The 16,968-nt window shown below is 29.2% G+C and overlaps 1 protein-coding gene across 2 annotated transcripts; it reads right to left on the bottom strand.

Moving 5' to 3' along the window:
* Positions 1–13,098: 13,098 nt before the first annotated feature.
* Positions 13,099–16,689, bottom strand: LOC120086067. 2 transcript variants are annotated; one of them, XR_005484140.1, is made up of 3 exons: positions 14,625–16,689; positions 13,492–13,737; positions 13,099–13,321 (listed from the first exon to the last, which is right to left on the bottom strand). XR_005484140.1 is itself a non-coding variant. In XM_039042495.1 (2 exons), the coding sequence occupies exons 1-2, from the start codon at positions 16,464–16,466 to the stop codon at positions 13,609–13,611; spliced, it is 1,971 nt and encodes a 656-aa protein (XP_038898423.1). In that variant the 5' UTR covers positions 16,467–16,688; the 3' UTR covers positions 13,257–13,608. The 2 variants fall into 2 exon arrangements, 1 of the variants encoding a protein (XP_038898423.1); XM_039042495.1 differs by having other exon boundaries at positions 13,257–13,737; positions 14,625–16,688.
* Positions 16,690–16,968: the final 279 nt, after the last annotated feature.

Below are 16,968 nucleotides of genomic sequence, written 5' to 3'. Positions count from 1 at the left end.
ATTTTGAAATGAGGCATATATATATATATATATAAAGTTTGTTAATAAATTTCAAAGCATGTACATGTGTGACCACCATAGTTTCAATTAATTTCTAATGAAGATAAAGGAACAAATAAGATAATGTGATCATATCACTCTAAAATGGTGATGAATCAATGATACTAATAGTGGAATATATGCCAAAAACAACACAATATTGAAAATGTACTTAAAGAAAGTAAGAGAAGCAAAATTAGATAAAATAGGTAGGAAAAAAAAAAAGAAAAGAGAGGTTTTGTAAAGCTCTCCCAACATATATTATTGATGAATTCATTGAAGAAGTATTTGAAAGATTAAGGCCGTTTGGATTGGAAAAAAGTGTTTCTTCTTTTAAAACTCGTTTTTATTTAAACACTTTTGATAAAATTTGTTGAAAATACACGTTAAAAGCTATTTTGAGTGGTTGTCAAATACTCTAATTTTTTTTTCAAAATGACTTATTTTTTAAATTAAACACTTGAAAATGAATTTCAAATACATTCTAAAATAATCCACCACACTAGTACGAGTTTATTCTTTTAATATATAGAATGGAGGTAGTTGATGAGTTTAAGGTTTTGCCTTCTATGCAAGATGAGAGTGACTTACGATAATTTTTAGCTTTTTTTTTTAATTACCAATGAAAATAAGAAAATGTTTCATACTAAAAAAAAAAAAAGCTTTTAGCTACGATTGTAGGATTAAATTTTTCCTGATAAGTCAATATTTTTACATTTACATGAATTTGGTGAATCGATATTTTCATTATATCGTAGAAAAATTCACTAAAAATAAAATTAGTTACAAAATATTACTAATGTATAATAATATAAATAATAGAGATGTTAATTTATTTAAAAATCATAAAATAAATATTTAGAAATTTAAATTTATTTTTTGCATTTTTTGTTTGATAATTTTTTCGGTCATATTTATCAAAATCAATAGTTTATTGAAATTTCTTCAAAATTAAATCTCAATATTTTCATCAACGTCGATATTTTAAATCTTCACTAAGACTAGGACTATGACTAACCCCATTAGGAGTACTTATTTTGGCTAGGGAACTAAACATTTTTACCCCTAAGCCTTGCAACCTATATTTTGTCCTAATAGTGTTCTCTCTATCTTTACTTTTCTTTTTTTTTTTTTTTTAAAGACTTATTTGCTTATTTTAGACATGTTCGGAGTTAGCTTATTTATGTAGGTTTGGAGTATTTGTCGTTGTACATGGATTGGGTTGAGTTTTGGACCAACTTGAAAATTCGAGTTGGTTAGGTTGACAACCCAAAATATCTAAACAAAGTCTTCAATTCAACCCAACCTAACCCAACTCTTAAAATTTGGGTTGGATTGGGTTGGGTTGTCGGCATATGACTTTTTTTTTAATTAAATTAAAATACATAAATTATGAACAAACACATAGTCAAAAACTAAAATCTCATAAAATTTAAATGTTATACATACCAAATATATATGATATTGATTACAGATTTTAAACAAAGACAAAAATCATAATAATTTTAAAAGAAAAATATTAAAAAATCACAAATTTCAAACAAAGATATATATATAGTATTTGGGTTGGGTTGAGCCAACCCGAATTCTTTTAGTCGACTCAAGACCCAACCAATCCAATAAAAGTAGAAGAAGTTCAATCTAACTCAACTCTTATTATTTGGGTCGGATAGTCTTAATTGTTCGGGTTGTCGAGTCTTTTAAATACTCCTATTTGTTGGCCTAAGATAATAAATTGGACTAAAATACCCTTTCTACCAAAACAAATAAATTGAACCCTAATATTAAGAGATAATTAATAACAATAAAACAAAGTAACCGAATAAAAAATAAAATCTGAAAAAAAAAAGACATGAAACTATATAATATATAAAATCCAGTTTGTAGAACAAGATAATTAAATCTTGTTCAAAATAGAATTAAGTTCTAAAAACTGAGTAAAAATAGTTAAAATTGAATTTCAAAAAATCGAACTTAATAATGAAGAAAATTTAAGGTAAGGAGTGGAATTGTAAAGTCGAGGAACCCTACAATATAAAGAGATAATAAATATAAAATTGATGTTTTTAAGTCCTGAACCATGAACTTCTTGGACCAAACATCCCCTAAATTTTTAAGTGAGAATTGTTAATACCATTACACTCGTGGCATTAAAAGTATTTCATCAAATTTGTGATTACTCCACGAAAGGTAAAACTATTGTGTTATCCAATATTGCGTCACACAAATATCTTCTACTTAAATGGTTATTAGAACGTGGCACGAGAAACAATCGAGAGCCTAGCAAAAACGATTGTATTCTTGTGATAAATAAACAATATTTGTAAACCTAGAAGCAATGTGTGATGTAGAGAGAAAGAATGCATATAAAAACAAGAGGGTGAGAGTTTTAATTTCCAAATATACCAAAGTTTCAAAGCTTTAAGGTTCATCATTCTCGGATATGCTACCATACATTTTGACAATGCTTTCAAAGCAAGCCTCCCTCCCATTCATATCATTGAAAATATATTTGTCTTTTATTTATGTTAGGGAAAGTGACTTTTTTTTTTCTTTTTTTTTTTAGGAAATGTTTCGTTCTTAAGTTTTGAGTTTGATTTTAATTTTAGTTTATTAGATTTATTAATACTATAATTTTACTTTTGAGTTTGAGTTTGTTTCGATTTGGTCTAGCTAGGTTACAAGTACACTTTTAAACTTGATTTTTACTCAATACTCATATGGCATTGATGTTTATTAATTTACAATTAATAAGGAAGTGAAATTTTAAAAAATTTTTTTACTCTAATGAAAAAATTGTGAAACTTAATCAATTATAATTCTTTTAACTTAATTTTAAAATTATTTTTGACTTTAATGAAAAAAATTGTGAAATTTAATTAATTATAATTCTTTTAACTTTTTAAAATTAATTAATCATAGACATTGTATTAAAAATCGAAAGTGAGTATTCGTGAAAAATCAAAGTTAAAACTGTAAATCTTGAGACTTAATGACCAAATTGAGACAAAACTCATAGCTTAGGAGTAATACTACAAAAAAATCGACTTTTAGTAACGAATGAAACGCGTTGCTAAATCTCAAAAAGCGTCACTGAAAGTATTAGCAATGCAGAGACATGTATCGCTAAGAATATTGTTGTATCTACATAGCTAAAGGTTTTAATGATGCAATTATTGTGCATCGCTAAATGACTACTTTTACTAATACGTATACATCACTAAATACACACTTTTAACAATAGATTATTTGTCACTATTTATTCTTATACAGTGACTTCATAAATTTGTCACTAAAATTTAAGTTTTAGTAACATATAAAACTGTTGCTAAATGTTTATTTGTGGTCATTACAAGTACTTTTTTGCAACATATTTAAACATCGGTGAAATTAATATTTTGTGCCATTATAAAGGTACTATTTTTGAAAGTATGATTTATTGACATTATAGAAAACGTTGATAAAAGTATTTTACTAATTAATAAAATAATATTCAATTTAATATATAAACCTGTTATAAAATTTTAAAATATAATAATCCTTTGAACAAATTATGAATCAACTAATCAATTTATATATAAACCAAAAATTACAAGTGAAGATACACATTTACAACGCTATCATTGAAACAAAATGAAATAATACCAACTTGGTCACAAGTTTACATATGATAAGTTATATCAACAAGCTTTGTTGATTTTCCAATAAATAAGTTCAAGTAATATCCACCTAAGTTATATTTATCAAGTTACATCAACTAAAAAAGTAAGTTCAAGTAATATCCACCTAAGTTATAATTATTAAGTTACATCAACTAAAAGATGAATAAAATTAGTACTGACACTAGCTATCATAAGTTTGCATAATAAAAGTTCAACAAACGGTCTTTGAAGCATGAAACATCATTTTTAAACGAAAGTATAAAATACCAACCAAAACTCTTTTCATCTTTGTCAAAATTTAACTTTCAAATCTTGTTCAGAAGACCATCGAAACATCCAATCTGATAAATAAAGAAATGAAAAATGTAAACGCGTGGGGATAAAGAATTGAATAAAACCCATGAAAGTAACTCAAACATAATAAAACTTTAAGCAATGACCAAGCAAAAGCACAACCATGTTCTAAAACAAACACTGAACGATTCCTAGACCTTGCAAATTCAAGAAAATTGAATAACATAGAATCTAAACACATATTCAACGCATTGGCCATGAACACATTGTGATAAAAACAAATTACGTTCAAAAGAATATAGGAATAAGTACCGTTAAAGTAACTCAAACAAACCAAAAACTTAAGCAATGACTTCTTAAATCATACTAAAGGTACCAATGAAAGTGAGTATCCTAAATACAATTTGGGGGAGGGGGAGGAAGGGGGTTAAAAGCACAACCATGTTCTAAAACAAACACCAACCATTCTTATACATTTTAAATTCAAGAAAAATCAATAACATAGAAGCAAAACACATATTCAACGTATGGCCATGAACATATTGTCAAGAAAACAAATTATGGAAGCTCCTTTCAAAAGAGTATAGGAATAAGTACCGTCAAAGTAACTCAAATAAACAAAAAACTTAAGCAATTACTTCTTATATCATACGAAAGGGACCATGAACACATTGTCAAGAAGAAAAATTATCTCAACACTTTATGTGGAATTTTTTCCCTTACATTCAATTTGTATCTTGACTCTCCACAATGTGGACAATTGTCAAGCAATGCATATTCTTTCCAAAATAGAGCACAATCAAACTTACACACATGAATCGATTCATATCTCATCTCTAGGTCATATAGTCTTTTCTTAACCTCATAGTAGGAGGTAGATAGCTTTACACCATCTGGAAAAGCTTCGTTTAATAATTCAAGCAACATATCAAATGATTTATCGCTCCAATGATTAAGAACCTTAATGTCCATAAGTTTCACTAAAAAAATTAAACGAAGTAAGTTTTCGACATCTCGGATATAATTCCTCTTCTATTTCATGAAACATTTCCTTTGTTCTATTTGACTCATCTTGCTCATTCGATTCTCTTGTAGTTTCTTAAAAAATTGGTCTATGCAAATCATGAAGCATTTCTAGCATCTCATCATACACAGTATCTCTACTCTAAAGTTTGCTTAAGATTTCTATCATCTTCTCTACTTTCAACTGAATTGGAAAATGTTACATCTAGAAACCTTGAGTTAGATCTTAAAAATGGAAAAAGATCAAAATTATCTCCATGGAATATCTATCGACTATAAGTCAGAGACATATGTCATATTTATATAAATGACATTCTACGACATCTAATTTATTTCAACTGATATTCACATAGTTTAAACTTCGAACATCTTGTTCTTTCTTCTTCTTCTATATAATTCTTCGCAACTTCGATAAAATTATCAACACCGTTATAATATTGACTAGACATTCAATCTCTTAAATTTATCTAACTTCGACCCATAACAAGTACAACTTAAAGTACCTAAATTTGAAATGAAAGTGTCAGAATTAGGTCTTGTGTAAATTGCAAAATAGACGATCAAATTAGTATTAAAGTTAGACGAATCTTATTAGTATCAAAATGTCAAAATCAAGTGGAAATACTTTGAAGATGTTATACTAGATGTTCCAATACCACATTAAATTACTAATAACATTCTATTTTAAATTGATAAGTTGTGATATATAGTAACTTTTCTAGTAAGGCTAAAACCAGTTGCTACAAACTATTAAAACCACCCTATACTTAAGAATACTAAAGTAGAATGGTGAATAACTTCATATTGCACACTTCCACTAATTGTAACAACTTCATACTTTTTCTTTTGGAGCCAATGTCAAGTTCATTGCATCTTTAACATTATAATGGAATTGAGATCTTACTAAAAAAAGATTAATGATTCTAAAGCAAAAGAAGAATTATAAAATTGTAATATTTTAAAATCTAGAGACTAAATTAAAGTCAAATTCAAAATTTAAAGACTAAAAATATAATATTTTGAAATATAAGGAAGAAAAAAATATTTTTCTTCATTTATTTTATTTACCCTATTTATTATATAAACCTCATGAATGTGTATTTCATGAATTTTTAATGAATACAAGAAGTTCCCTAGTTTTTCTCTCTATTATCACAAAGCCTCAATTCTCATAAAATTTTGATTACACTTAACCTTTCTCGTTCGAGAACTTTCTAGAATTTCTGTTTTCTTTATGGGACTGTGAATGGGGGCATCGAAAAAAAATGTCACTTAGTGCAAGCATATATGGTGAAGAATTAACATAAAATAGTCTAAATATCAAATCCCAATAAAACAAGATACAAGTTTTCAAGATCCAAAGTAAAGATCTCTCGAAAAGATTGCAATTAAAAGTGATCAACATTTTAGTCTAATTTCTTCCAATTTCATCGTGATTTAGATCTTCGTATCAAAGTTCAATTCTTAATCAAATGTGAAAAATAAAAACAAGTTTTCAAAAGTTATCGAACCCGTTTCGTAATTATTTCATTTTCATTTTTCTTTTTTTGTTTTTTAAAATAAAACATATAGACACTACTCTTACTTTCAAAAATCTTCATTTGTTATCTAATTTTTACTAATGATTTAAAAAATTAAACCAAATTTTAAAAATTAAAAAAAATAGCTTTTAAAAACTTATTTTAATTTTTGAAATTTTGTTAAAAATTCAACTATTGTACTTAAAAAGATGAAAATCATTGTAAGAAATGACGAAGAAGTAGACTTTATTTTCAAAACCAAAAAAAAAAAAAAATTAAATGATTAACAAAGGGAGCCTACAATTTTTAGTTTATAAAATTTGGCTTGATTTTTTTAAAATATTGGTTAAAAAAATAGATAAAAAAAATAATAAATTTAGAGTTAAAATTAGTGTTTATAGGTTTAATTTTCACTAACCAAACGTCAAAAATTAAATAATTATCAAATGGGTGTAACTGAACTAGTTGTTGTTTTAAATATAAAAGTAAACATTGGTGAATTAAGGATTTTTTTTTATTAAGGTGCACAAATTCATATAAGTATAATTTTATATAGATGCAATATTTAAAAAATTTAAGTAATATAAATTACTAAACTGCAATAAACTCTGCAATAAACTATTGTGCATTATATCTATTTGTTTAATATAGATATTGAGGACATGAATTTATACCTACATAATTTTATATTCATTTTTTAAAAAGTAAGATATAACTTAAAGAAATAGGAAAATTGCAATGAGTAAAAAAAAAAAATATAAGGGTATTTGCAAATATACCAATGGCTTTAAATTGCAAATATAACAACAAAAAAAAAATTTAATTTGGTTTTCGATTTTTTTATTATTATGATTTTATCCTCATTTGGATATCAATAGGTATATTTGATATATTTTATAGTTTTCATATTTCAATCAACTGATATACTTTGTATTTGGTATATCAATCAATTAATATACTTTATTTAAATAACATCATTTATACAAACGATATATCATGACTTTAATTGTGTTATGATCGATGTTATTTGTTTAATTTTTGTAAATATTATTTTTTTTTGTTTAATTTTTTAAATAGAGTTATTTTTATTTGAGTAGTTCTAATTTGATGTTAATGATATATGATAAATGCATCAATCTTCTCACATGATATACCAAATATAAATTATATTAGTTAATATATTTTATTTTCAATATTTTAATATACTTTTAAAGGTATATAAGTTATATTTAATTTGGTATATCAATGATATGACAAATATGTCATATTTTCTATATTAATTGACTAATATATCTGATTTAAAAAAAATAAAAACATATCAAAGATATTGTTGATAAATTAAATATGAAGTATATCATTTAGATTAATACTTTAAGTATAACATTGATATCAATTATATATTAGTACTAATTCAAAATGAATTGAAAGTAGATAATTAGTATATCAATAGTATATCATAATGAGCTCAAAACTACAATACTAAGTAATTGGTGTATCAGTAGTTTATCAATAGACATTCAAATTTTATTTAAACGGTAACATAGATGTATCAATAGTATATCAATAGCCATTAAAATTGTATTGTATATATATTTTTTGTGTATCAATACTATATCACTATTGATCTAAATCCATTTAAAGTATTGGACCGATGTATCAGTAGTATATCAATACTCATTCAAAATTCAATTTCAAGTATATACTACCAGTGCATTAGTAGTTATAGTTAGCCACTTATTCAAAATTTATTTAAAGTATAAACTAGCTATTCAATATTGTATTAATGCTCATAAAAAACTAATATCAAGTATATAATTAGTGTATCGGTAGTATATTAATGTTTCTTCTAAATAAAATTTTAGGTATAACATTGACGTATTAGTATTATGTTAACATGATCTCAAAATTCATTTCAAGAATAAAATGTTAGTGTATCATAGTATCAACATTTGTTAAAAGTACATTTGTTCAAGCATACCAATAATATATCAACACATGTTCAAAAATCAATTTCACCAATAGTTTATCAACATTAATTCAAAATAGTTACTAACATGGTGGATTGAACAATTATAAGTTAATTATAATGAAATAGAAAATAATATTCTTATGTATTTCATTCCTGAATTTTCAAAATATATATTTTTAGTGATCAATTTAAAAGGTTCATTAAATAATTTGTTGATTAATTTAAATAGTTATTTTGAATTTTTATTTAAAATGATAAAAAAAAAAAAAAAAAAACTGGAGAGTAAAAGTTGAAATTAACTCCACGAGTAATAGTAAATGAACAAAGTACTTCTTAACTGATGGTTTATGAATGATAAATTTGGTATATCACTATATAACTTACATACTTTATATTTGGTACATCAATCAAAGTCCACGAATAATAACAAATGTACAAGCACTTGTTAACTGATAAATATGATATATATAAATGGTATATTATTTTTTTTAAGTTCTATATCCATGGAAAAGTAACTTCAAATGAAAAATGAGGTATACTTTGAAGATTTGTAAAAAATATATGGTCGAATTTAAATATTTTAAAGTACGTGAACAAAAATAATAGATGCATATGTAAAAATATTATTTCACTCATCTTTGTATCAATGAATTTAAATTCATGATAGAAATTAAAATCTTGTTTGTATTTTAATTTAATTATTTGTTTTGAAAAATAAAAAATTTTGTTAATTAATTAGGTGATAATTTTTTTAGAAAATATATATTTTTTCACCGTAAAAAGTTCGAATTTTTTAGTTTGAAAAATAAAATTATATTTTTAATTGAAAAATGGAAATTTTATTTTTAATATTGTCAAATTCAAATTTTGGAGTACTCACTTTTATAAATTACAAGTGAAAAATACAAGTGGATATGAAAAATGTAAAACGAGGGCAAGTTATCTAGCTAGGAAGATTCGAAGACATGATATTGGATTGAGACTAGTAATGAATAAGAGGCATGCAAAATAGTATCTCCTAAGAAAATTGTTCTCACTTTACACCTCCAATTTAGTGCTCGGCAAAACGAACCATTGGACACAATCTGATATGTTATCTATATGCGCCCTACATCTTGTTCTTTCAAGCATAGAGGAGTTATGTAGTGTGTGATCAAATTATTCCCACAATTCTCTATTTTAGCACTCAACACTCTTGGACCAAATTTAACATCTACAACCATTTCTAAGATACTTTTAAGGGACTATGCAATTGAGCAAAAGTTAATGATTCGATAAATTTTATTTTAAGTCAAGAGTAAAAAATAAAGTCTTTTGTTTAGCTTTTATGAAAACCATTTATTACCAAACTCTTTTCAATATTGGGTTCAACATGATACGTTGATTAGCAATAAAAAAAAATTAACTCAATGAAAAGAAGTGTGAAATTTTAACAAAATAATAAGGCATATAGTTGGGGGCTTTTCTTCCTTAGGGCATCCAAATTTTTATCCTAATGAACTTTGTTCATATTGAAACAAAATAAAGTATAAAATAATGAAACAAAAACATTCCTATTGAAAGATAAATTTGAGATGTTAAAAGAATGCTCCAAATAAAGATATACTAACACAAGTGATGAGGAAGAAAAGGACATAAAAATGAATGAATGGAGAAAACAACAAAGGTTAATTATGCAAATAATTTCTTTATAAATGTTGAATAAAAGTACAATTAAGAGTTCTACAAATTAAAGTTGAATAAGTAAAATTGTTTAAGACTTAAAAAAAAAAAAAAAACAAAGCAAACTAACTTCAATAAAAGAACTCTTAGGAAAGCTCTCTCCTCTAGCTTGTCAATTTTTTATAAAGAAAACAAGGGAGTTACCCCTTCTTCTTTCATATGAGAAGTCCAAAAAAAAAAGTTAAAACTACCATATGATGAACTTGAAGTGACGGCTAAAAGAACTCTAATGGATATGCTTCTCATAATTAGAGAAAATGTATCAAAAGAAGTATAAATCTTTCTTTTGTTTAATCTAGAACATAACTTATCTAGCTTCATACTTGTCTATATATTTACCATGGGGCATATATCGAATCTTCCACAAAATGTTTTCTTCTTTCCAATATAAGATGCTAACAGTTGCAAAAATTCATATAAGGAAAAGAGTCTGGCTTTCATATGACAATAACGGTAAATTTGTTTGATGAATGAAGAACATGACTTGCAGAATAGGAATATCTGCACACCTGTGTAGTGTACACGCACTTTGAAACTTAGGTTAGAGAGTGAATAAATGTAGCAAGTTAAAAGTTCTCAAGTGAAGAGTGAACTTATTTCTACTAGAACTATAATGATGTATTCTTAAAAGTATGTGGCCTGAATTATTCTAAATAGAATTTTGAAGTCAAACCAAGGTTACCCCTCTACTTAATAGGGTTTCGAAGTCAAACCAAGATTACCCTTCTACTAATTAGGTTAGACATGCAAGAGGGATACATGTCCTATTGGGTATTGACCAAGGCCTAGCACATCGAGTTGAGTCAAGGGTCAGGCTAATCCTTTCATTTAGGCCCATTTTGGTTCTTAAACACTACTTTTGGTCTGGATCTTGTTACTTTTACTTTTTCTTAGTTCTATGACTGTTTTTATTTGGGTCCGATCATGTCCTTAAATCTATAAAATCACCTATACAAACGTTAAGTATATGGATGAATTTCTTTGACTTTCAAATTTTTTATTTGAGTCAAGATTAAAATTATGTCATTATCTTTAAATATTTTTCTATCTTGTGCTAGATTTACTGTGTAATTATTTCTTTTAAAGAGATTTACCATGTTATTATGGGCTAGATAGATATATGCAATGCATGCAAATGCTATTTTACTTTGTGTTCATTGAAATCAATCCAATGCTATATTTAGAAGCTTCAAAGTACTCTCACAATAACTATCTATTTTAAAAATAACGTGTGAGTGCTTTAGTCAAGAGCTTCTTAAAATGCCACGTGTGAAAGCATTTATATTGTCCATTTAACCCTAGTGATGGATTGAAAAGCACTTCATAAATAAATAACCAAACATATTGAAGTAATTTGGATCTAAACGAAACACTTTAATATAGTGTTTATATTAAAAAAAAAAAAAAACTTTTTGCTAAAAGTAGATATTCTAAAAGCAAACAATATATAAGCATGTTTGGTAGAGATTTTCATTACCCAAAAATCATTTTTTTTTTTCCAAAATTGATGTTTGGCAAATTTTGAAATTGTCTCCAGAAAAATATAAAATCATTTAGAATTGATTTTATCCACAATTGTCTCATTTTTTTAAATAGGAAGATTTGCCCCATTTATGCATTAACATTGTTTTAATAAAGAATACTTTTTTAATAATATGGTAATTCTAAAATCATTTTCGAAACCAATCGGATAAAATAGAGCTCAAATATATCGATCGGACAAGAAGAGGCCAAATTATCGAAAGACCTCTAAGGGTAGGGCACATTGTGCAGCACCTAAGGCAGTAGCACTCGTTGGCGAGAGCGCTCCAATATTGCATGGTACTACTACACGACGCAAAAGGTAGTAGATTAGCTTCAGGATAGCGTCACAGCGCTACGGGCTTTGACAGAGGCTGTACAGGCATCAAGCGAATGAAGCCAAGATAATTGAGATTACGACTATTTATGAGGGTCTAGAAAGCATTCACTTTACCAATTTGCGTTAGAGTCTATTTATTTAGAAGTGATCCATCCTCAAAATATCATTTTGTTAGATCTCTTGAAGGCTTCCTTTTTCATTGAAAAAACTAAGTCAATGACCCTAAATTTGGGTGATGTTTCTTTCTTCAATGTGTGGTGAGATCATGATTTCTTGAAACATTCTCTTGTGAGAAAGGCGTTAAAATTAATTTTAACCCTTTTGTTTCCTTCTAAAATCACCATTTCAATAATGTACTTCAAAATACACCAAAGTAATATATTCATCTAGACAAATTCTCACCTTTTTTTTCTTGGGAAGTAGACAAATTTTATCCCACAACCATTTTCATTTGATTGTTGATAAGAAATTAGTTCATAATTTCGACATTAAGCTTTTAAAATTGCATTCAATATACCCATTAAGCTTTTAAAATTGTATTCAATATATCCGTTAACTTTAAGAATTTCACTTTCGATTTTATATGGAATAAATCCCTGAAGTTTAAGAATTTCACCTTCGATTTTATATGGAATAAATCCCTAAAGTTTAAAAGTGTTTTAAACGTCGTTGAACTTTTAATTTTGTATCTTAAAAATTTCTAGCCTTCTAGATATACATTTTTTAAAATTTCACAAATCTATTAGATATAAAATTGAATTTTCTTTTATCTGGTTCATGATTTGTATGGACGATTTTTCTTCAATAAACAACTTCATCAGTTTCAAACTAAGCCTAAAAACCGTTTAGAACTTTTAGAAGTACTCTTTTCTATATAACCAAACATCATGATAAATTAAGAATATTACTTTTTATGGATAAAAACTAGTTTTGAACTGTATTATACTCACTCTAAACAGATACAGAAAAATAACTAAGTTCAATTCAACTTTTCCGCCACACAAACTATTGATTCTTTCAACTTATTCTTACGATTTATCTTTCAACTATTTAAATTACATAAACAGCCAGAACAAATGGGCTTAAAATCTCTTCTGCAAACTTTACAGGTTCCATCAGGAACTCCCAACCTTAATGCCACGCTCCAAGTTCATTTTCTGGCTCAGTTTCTGGAATTTGAAAGCTTTATTCTGTTTTTCTTGACAAGAAAAGACAGGAAAGACGAAGAGTACTTCCCGAACCGACCAGCATCGTATAGATACAGTGACAAGCAATCAAAAATTAAAACATATAACTATATTTCTCTCAAAAACAAAATGATTTTACATGGGAAAAAATGGAGATAGAAAGACCACAGAACCAGTATATAAAAAAAATAAACATAACTTACAAATTTCTTACAATTCAATGGGCAGTTCTCTTGCAGCAATGGCAATGCATCACCAAGAATGATGGAGTTTGCAGCAACCATATGCTTGATAAAGAAGACCATAATTTACAAACAAAAATAACCGCTGTCTAGTTGCGCTTTTCGTTTTCCTTTTCTTTCTCCTTCTCCTTTCCTTTATTTTCACCCAGAACAAATTCCACATACAAATCCTTGAGGGCTATCACGACGGTTGTAATCAACGGTCCCATAATCGCACCCTGTGAGAATGAATAAGAGATCTTTCAGTCAGAATTCAGATAAGTTTTTAGGGAGATGAGAATTTCGTTGATAAATGAAATTACAATGGATGGAGAAAGAACCCCCAGAGTATGAGGGGATCCGAAGCCAAATGATTACAAGAAAGCCTTCCAATTAACCAAAAGAATGCCAAGATTATAATCAGAGAAGAGGGAAAAACATTTACACCAATATAAAGCTAAGATAATTACAAAGTTCAAAAGAGTATCAAAAGGCTATTTCTCTCTAACCAAAGTTTCCAAAGGAAACCCTATTTAGATTTACCCACAAAACCTCTTTCTCTCCTTTAAAAGATGATCCCACAAAGGGAAGCAAGCAGGTCAGCCATGTTGGCTGGTTGAGCCATGTGGCAGCTGAAACTTGTGATAATTTTCAATCTTCAAGTTACTTCTGAGGAGTGGAGGGAGCTTTCTGATCTTGCAAAATATACTAGATATCATTGGGTTTCTTTAGATAAGAGGATTGAGCATTACTCCTTTTGGTAATTGCTTCAAACTGGGAAGGTCTGTAGTACAGGTGAGTGATTTGTATTTTGGAATTCTGTAAGTTTTTGTGGGAAATGGGTATTTCACTTGAAAGTTAAACCTTGTTGGAACTTCTGAATTTCTAATTAAAAGTTTGGTAATTTGGAGGTTCACAATTAAACAATTTCGATACTTCATCTAGGAAATGGAATTACTACAGTTCTTAAGAGAATTTGAAATCAGTTATTTCTTGAAGTATCTATCTTAGCTAGTATAGAAGCTAAAATCATCACAGTCGTCAAAAGCGTGTAAGCTTTAATGATTTCCCACAGCAGAAACACATGGAATGCAAAATAAAAGTCTAGAAGGGAAAGAAAATTTACCTCCAATGCAGATGAAAATAAAGTCATTCCACCAATGATGCTAAGTCCCATAAGGTATTCACTGTGACCAGGTATGTCCTCTTGAATTTCCGAGATGCCATAATCCATGAGCACGAGGTGAATAATGGCCAAACAGATGGCTACTACATATCTACCTTCGAGCAGCAGCTGCAAGGCTGCTGGAATTGTTGCAAACCAAGACGGAAAAATTGGGAAAAGAGGACTGAGAAATGCAAGAACAGTGGACACATACAAGAAATGTATTTCAAATAGTCTAAGCAAGAGCCATGTTAGACATCCTTGGTAGATTGCAATCTCTGCTGTAGCCAAAAGAACACCCGAGATTGCATGGTCAAGAACTTCAACACATCGAATTCGGGCCGAATCTTCAATTGGAAGCATATACATAACTTGTTCAGTCACACCACCAGATTCAGAAGTGATGAGATAATACAGAACCCAAAAGAACACCATCGACTGAGAAACAAAGTTGAAAACCTCAGCCGCTCCTGAAATGATAGAACTACCAATCGAAAGCATTAGCTTCGCACTGCCTCCTAGTACTGATACACTGCTAGCAAAGACTCGCTGCGAAATATCCATCCCTTGAACGGCTAATCCTTTTGCTTTCTCAACTAAATCCTCCCTAGTAATTATCAACTCCCTAATAATTGCATCCAGCTCTGTATAAATCTGACCCCATTCCTTGTTACTAATCCGGTTTCTCAAGCTCATAAGTTTGTGCGTGTATGGTGATGGAGTCATTAGAGAAGTCGAAGGCCCCGAAGAGTTAACACGGGACGATGATAAAGCCAAATGCTTAATCCCAGTGACAAACTCCGTCATATTATACTGCATAGCCAAGCTATCTATCTGTTCCAACACTGCTTCATAAAACTTGGTGGTGTAGCTATCAATCATCCCAGGCATATCATTCTCTTCCATCCACTTCTTAACCCCAATCCTCTCCGCATAGTTGCTCTCTTCCACGTGTAGTTTCAACGAAATCATAGCATCTTTCCCTTCAACCCCAATTTTGTAAGAGAAAAACACTAATCCAGCCAAGAACACAACAATCATAGCAACAATCAAGCCAATTGCAACAATGGTTTTCAATCTTTTCAATAGCCCTGTAGTGAAAAACGCACTAACAGCAGTACGACGAAAACTCAAGCTACGAAACGAAGAAACATTATACTTGGTAGGATCCACGGACTTAGAACCAAACAAAAAGCCTAACGCAAGAAGCGAAACAGAACCAACAACACCAAAATTCTCATAAGCAAGTATAAAAATCCAAAACGACACAAGCCATCGCAGCAACTTAGAAAACACACTCTGATTCCTTCTAACATGCCCAGATTTCTTCCTCCTAAGAACAACCCGAAAACAAACTTCTCGAAATTGAACAAGGGTTCCAACAAAAACCTGAAAAACAGCAACAGGGATGGCGAGAAGAGTCTCGGTAAGGCCCAATTGAAGGGGTTCGGACCAGAACCCTTCAAGGGTTTGTTGAATGCCGCGAAGAGGGATAGAACAGAGGACGGCCCACTGAAGAGGGCGGAGATAGGCTTCGAGGATGCGACCGACGGCGTAGAGAGTGAGAATGGTGAAGGCAAGGCCGGCGTGGGCCATGGCGATGTAAAGGGCAAGGCGGACCTGAGGATCACCGGAGAAGGAGGAATTGGAATCGGATTGAGGGGGTTTGGAAGATTGGTTTTGAGGGTCGGGGCTGGGTTTTCGAACTGAGGCGGATCTGAACATGTCCTGCCATGGAGGGCTTGAGGAATTGGAATTGGAATTGGAATTGGAAGATGGGTCAGAGTAAGGGACGAGCTCCATTGGAAGGGAAGGTGGAAACGACAGAGATGTGGAGTTTGATGAAGAGATAGAGAAGGGCAATAATGGAGGGAGAGGAAAGGAGAGGGAGGCAAGTCAGAGACGAAAATGATTGGCTTTTCCATATCGGGCTTTTGGGGACAGTAAGTTACTGAAGTTTACTGTCATTTTTTATGCTGTCGCCTTCACCAGAAACCTTCCAAAATCCCACACTTTTCTTCCCAATGCCACCATACAATGTTTAGATTGTCTGCACAAATGTTCATAGGAATGTCTATAAAATGTTTCAGGAAGAATCCTTAAAAAGACCATTTCAATAAGATACAAAATAACTAACTTTTTATATTTTATTGAAGGTTTCTTCTTTGTTTTTTTTTTTTTTTTTTTACTACTACTATACTATATTCAAGTTTAGATATATTTTGCTATTCCTTTGGTAAGTTCATCGATTTCTTAAGATGTATTAGAAATGTTGACATATCAATCGTCAATAGAAATTGTAATA

Source organism: Benincasa hispida, chromosome 9 (assembly GCF_009727055.1).
Source record: "Benincasa hispida cultivar B227 chromosome 9, ASM972705v1, whole genome shotgun sequence".
In the NCBI taxonomy this organism is placed as follows: Eukaryota; Viridiplantae; Streptophyta; class Magnoliopsida; order Cucurbitales; family Cucurbitaceae; genus Benincasa; species Benincasa hispida.
The sequence above is the reverse complement of the archived record's forward strand: the minus strand, read 5'-3'. Positions and strand labels throughout refer to the sequence as shown.

What these genes read in the sequence shown, in the direction of transcription:
- LOC120086067 (XM_039042495.1), bottom strand. Translation starts at nt 16,466, where the DNA reads ATGGAGCTCGTCCCTTACTCTGACCCATCTTCCAATTCCAATTCCAAT. An exon ending in TATTTTCATCTGCATTGGAG is followed by an intron (nt 13,738 to 14,624) that starts GTAAATTTTCTT and finishes TCATTCTCACAG; the next exon opens with GGTGCGATTATGGGACCGTT.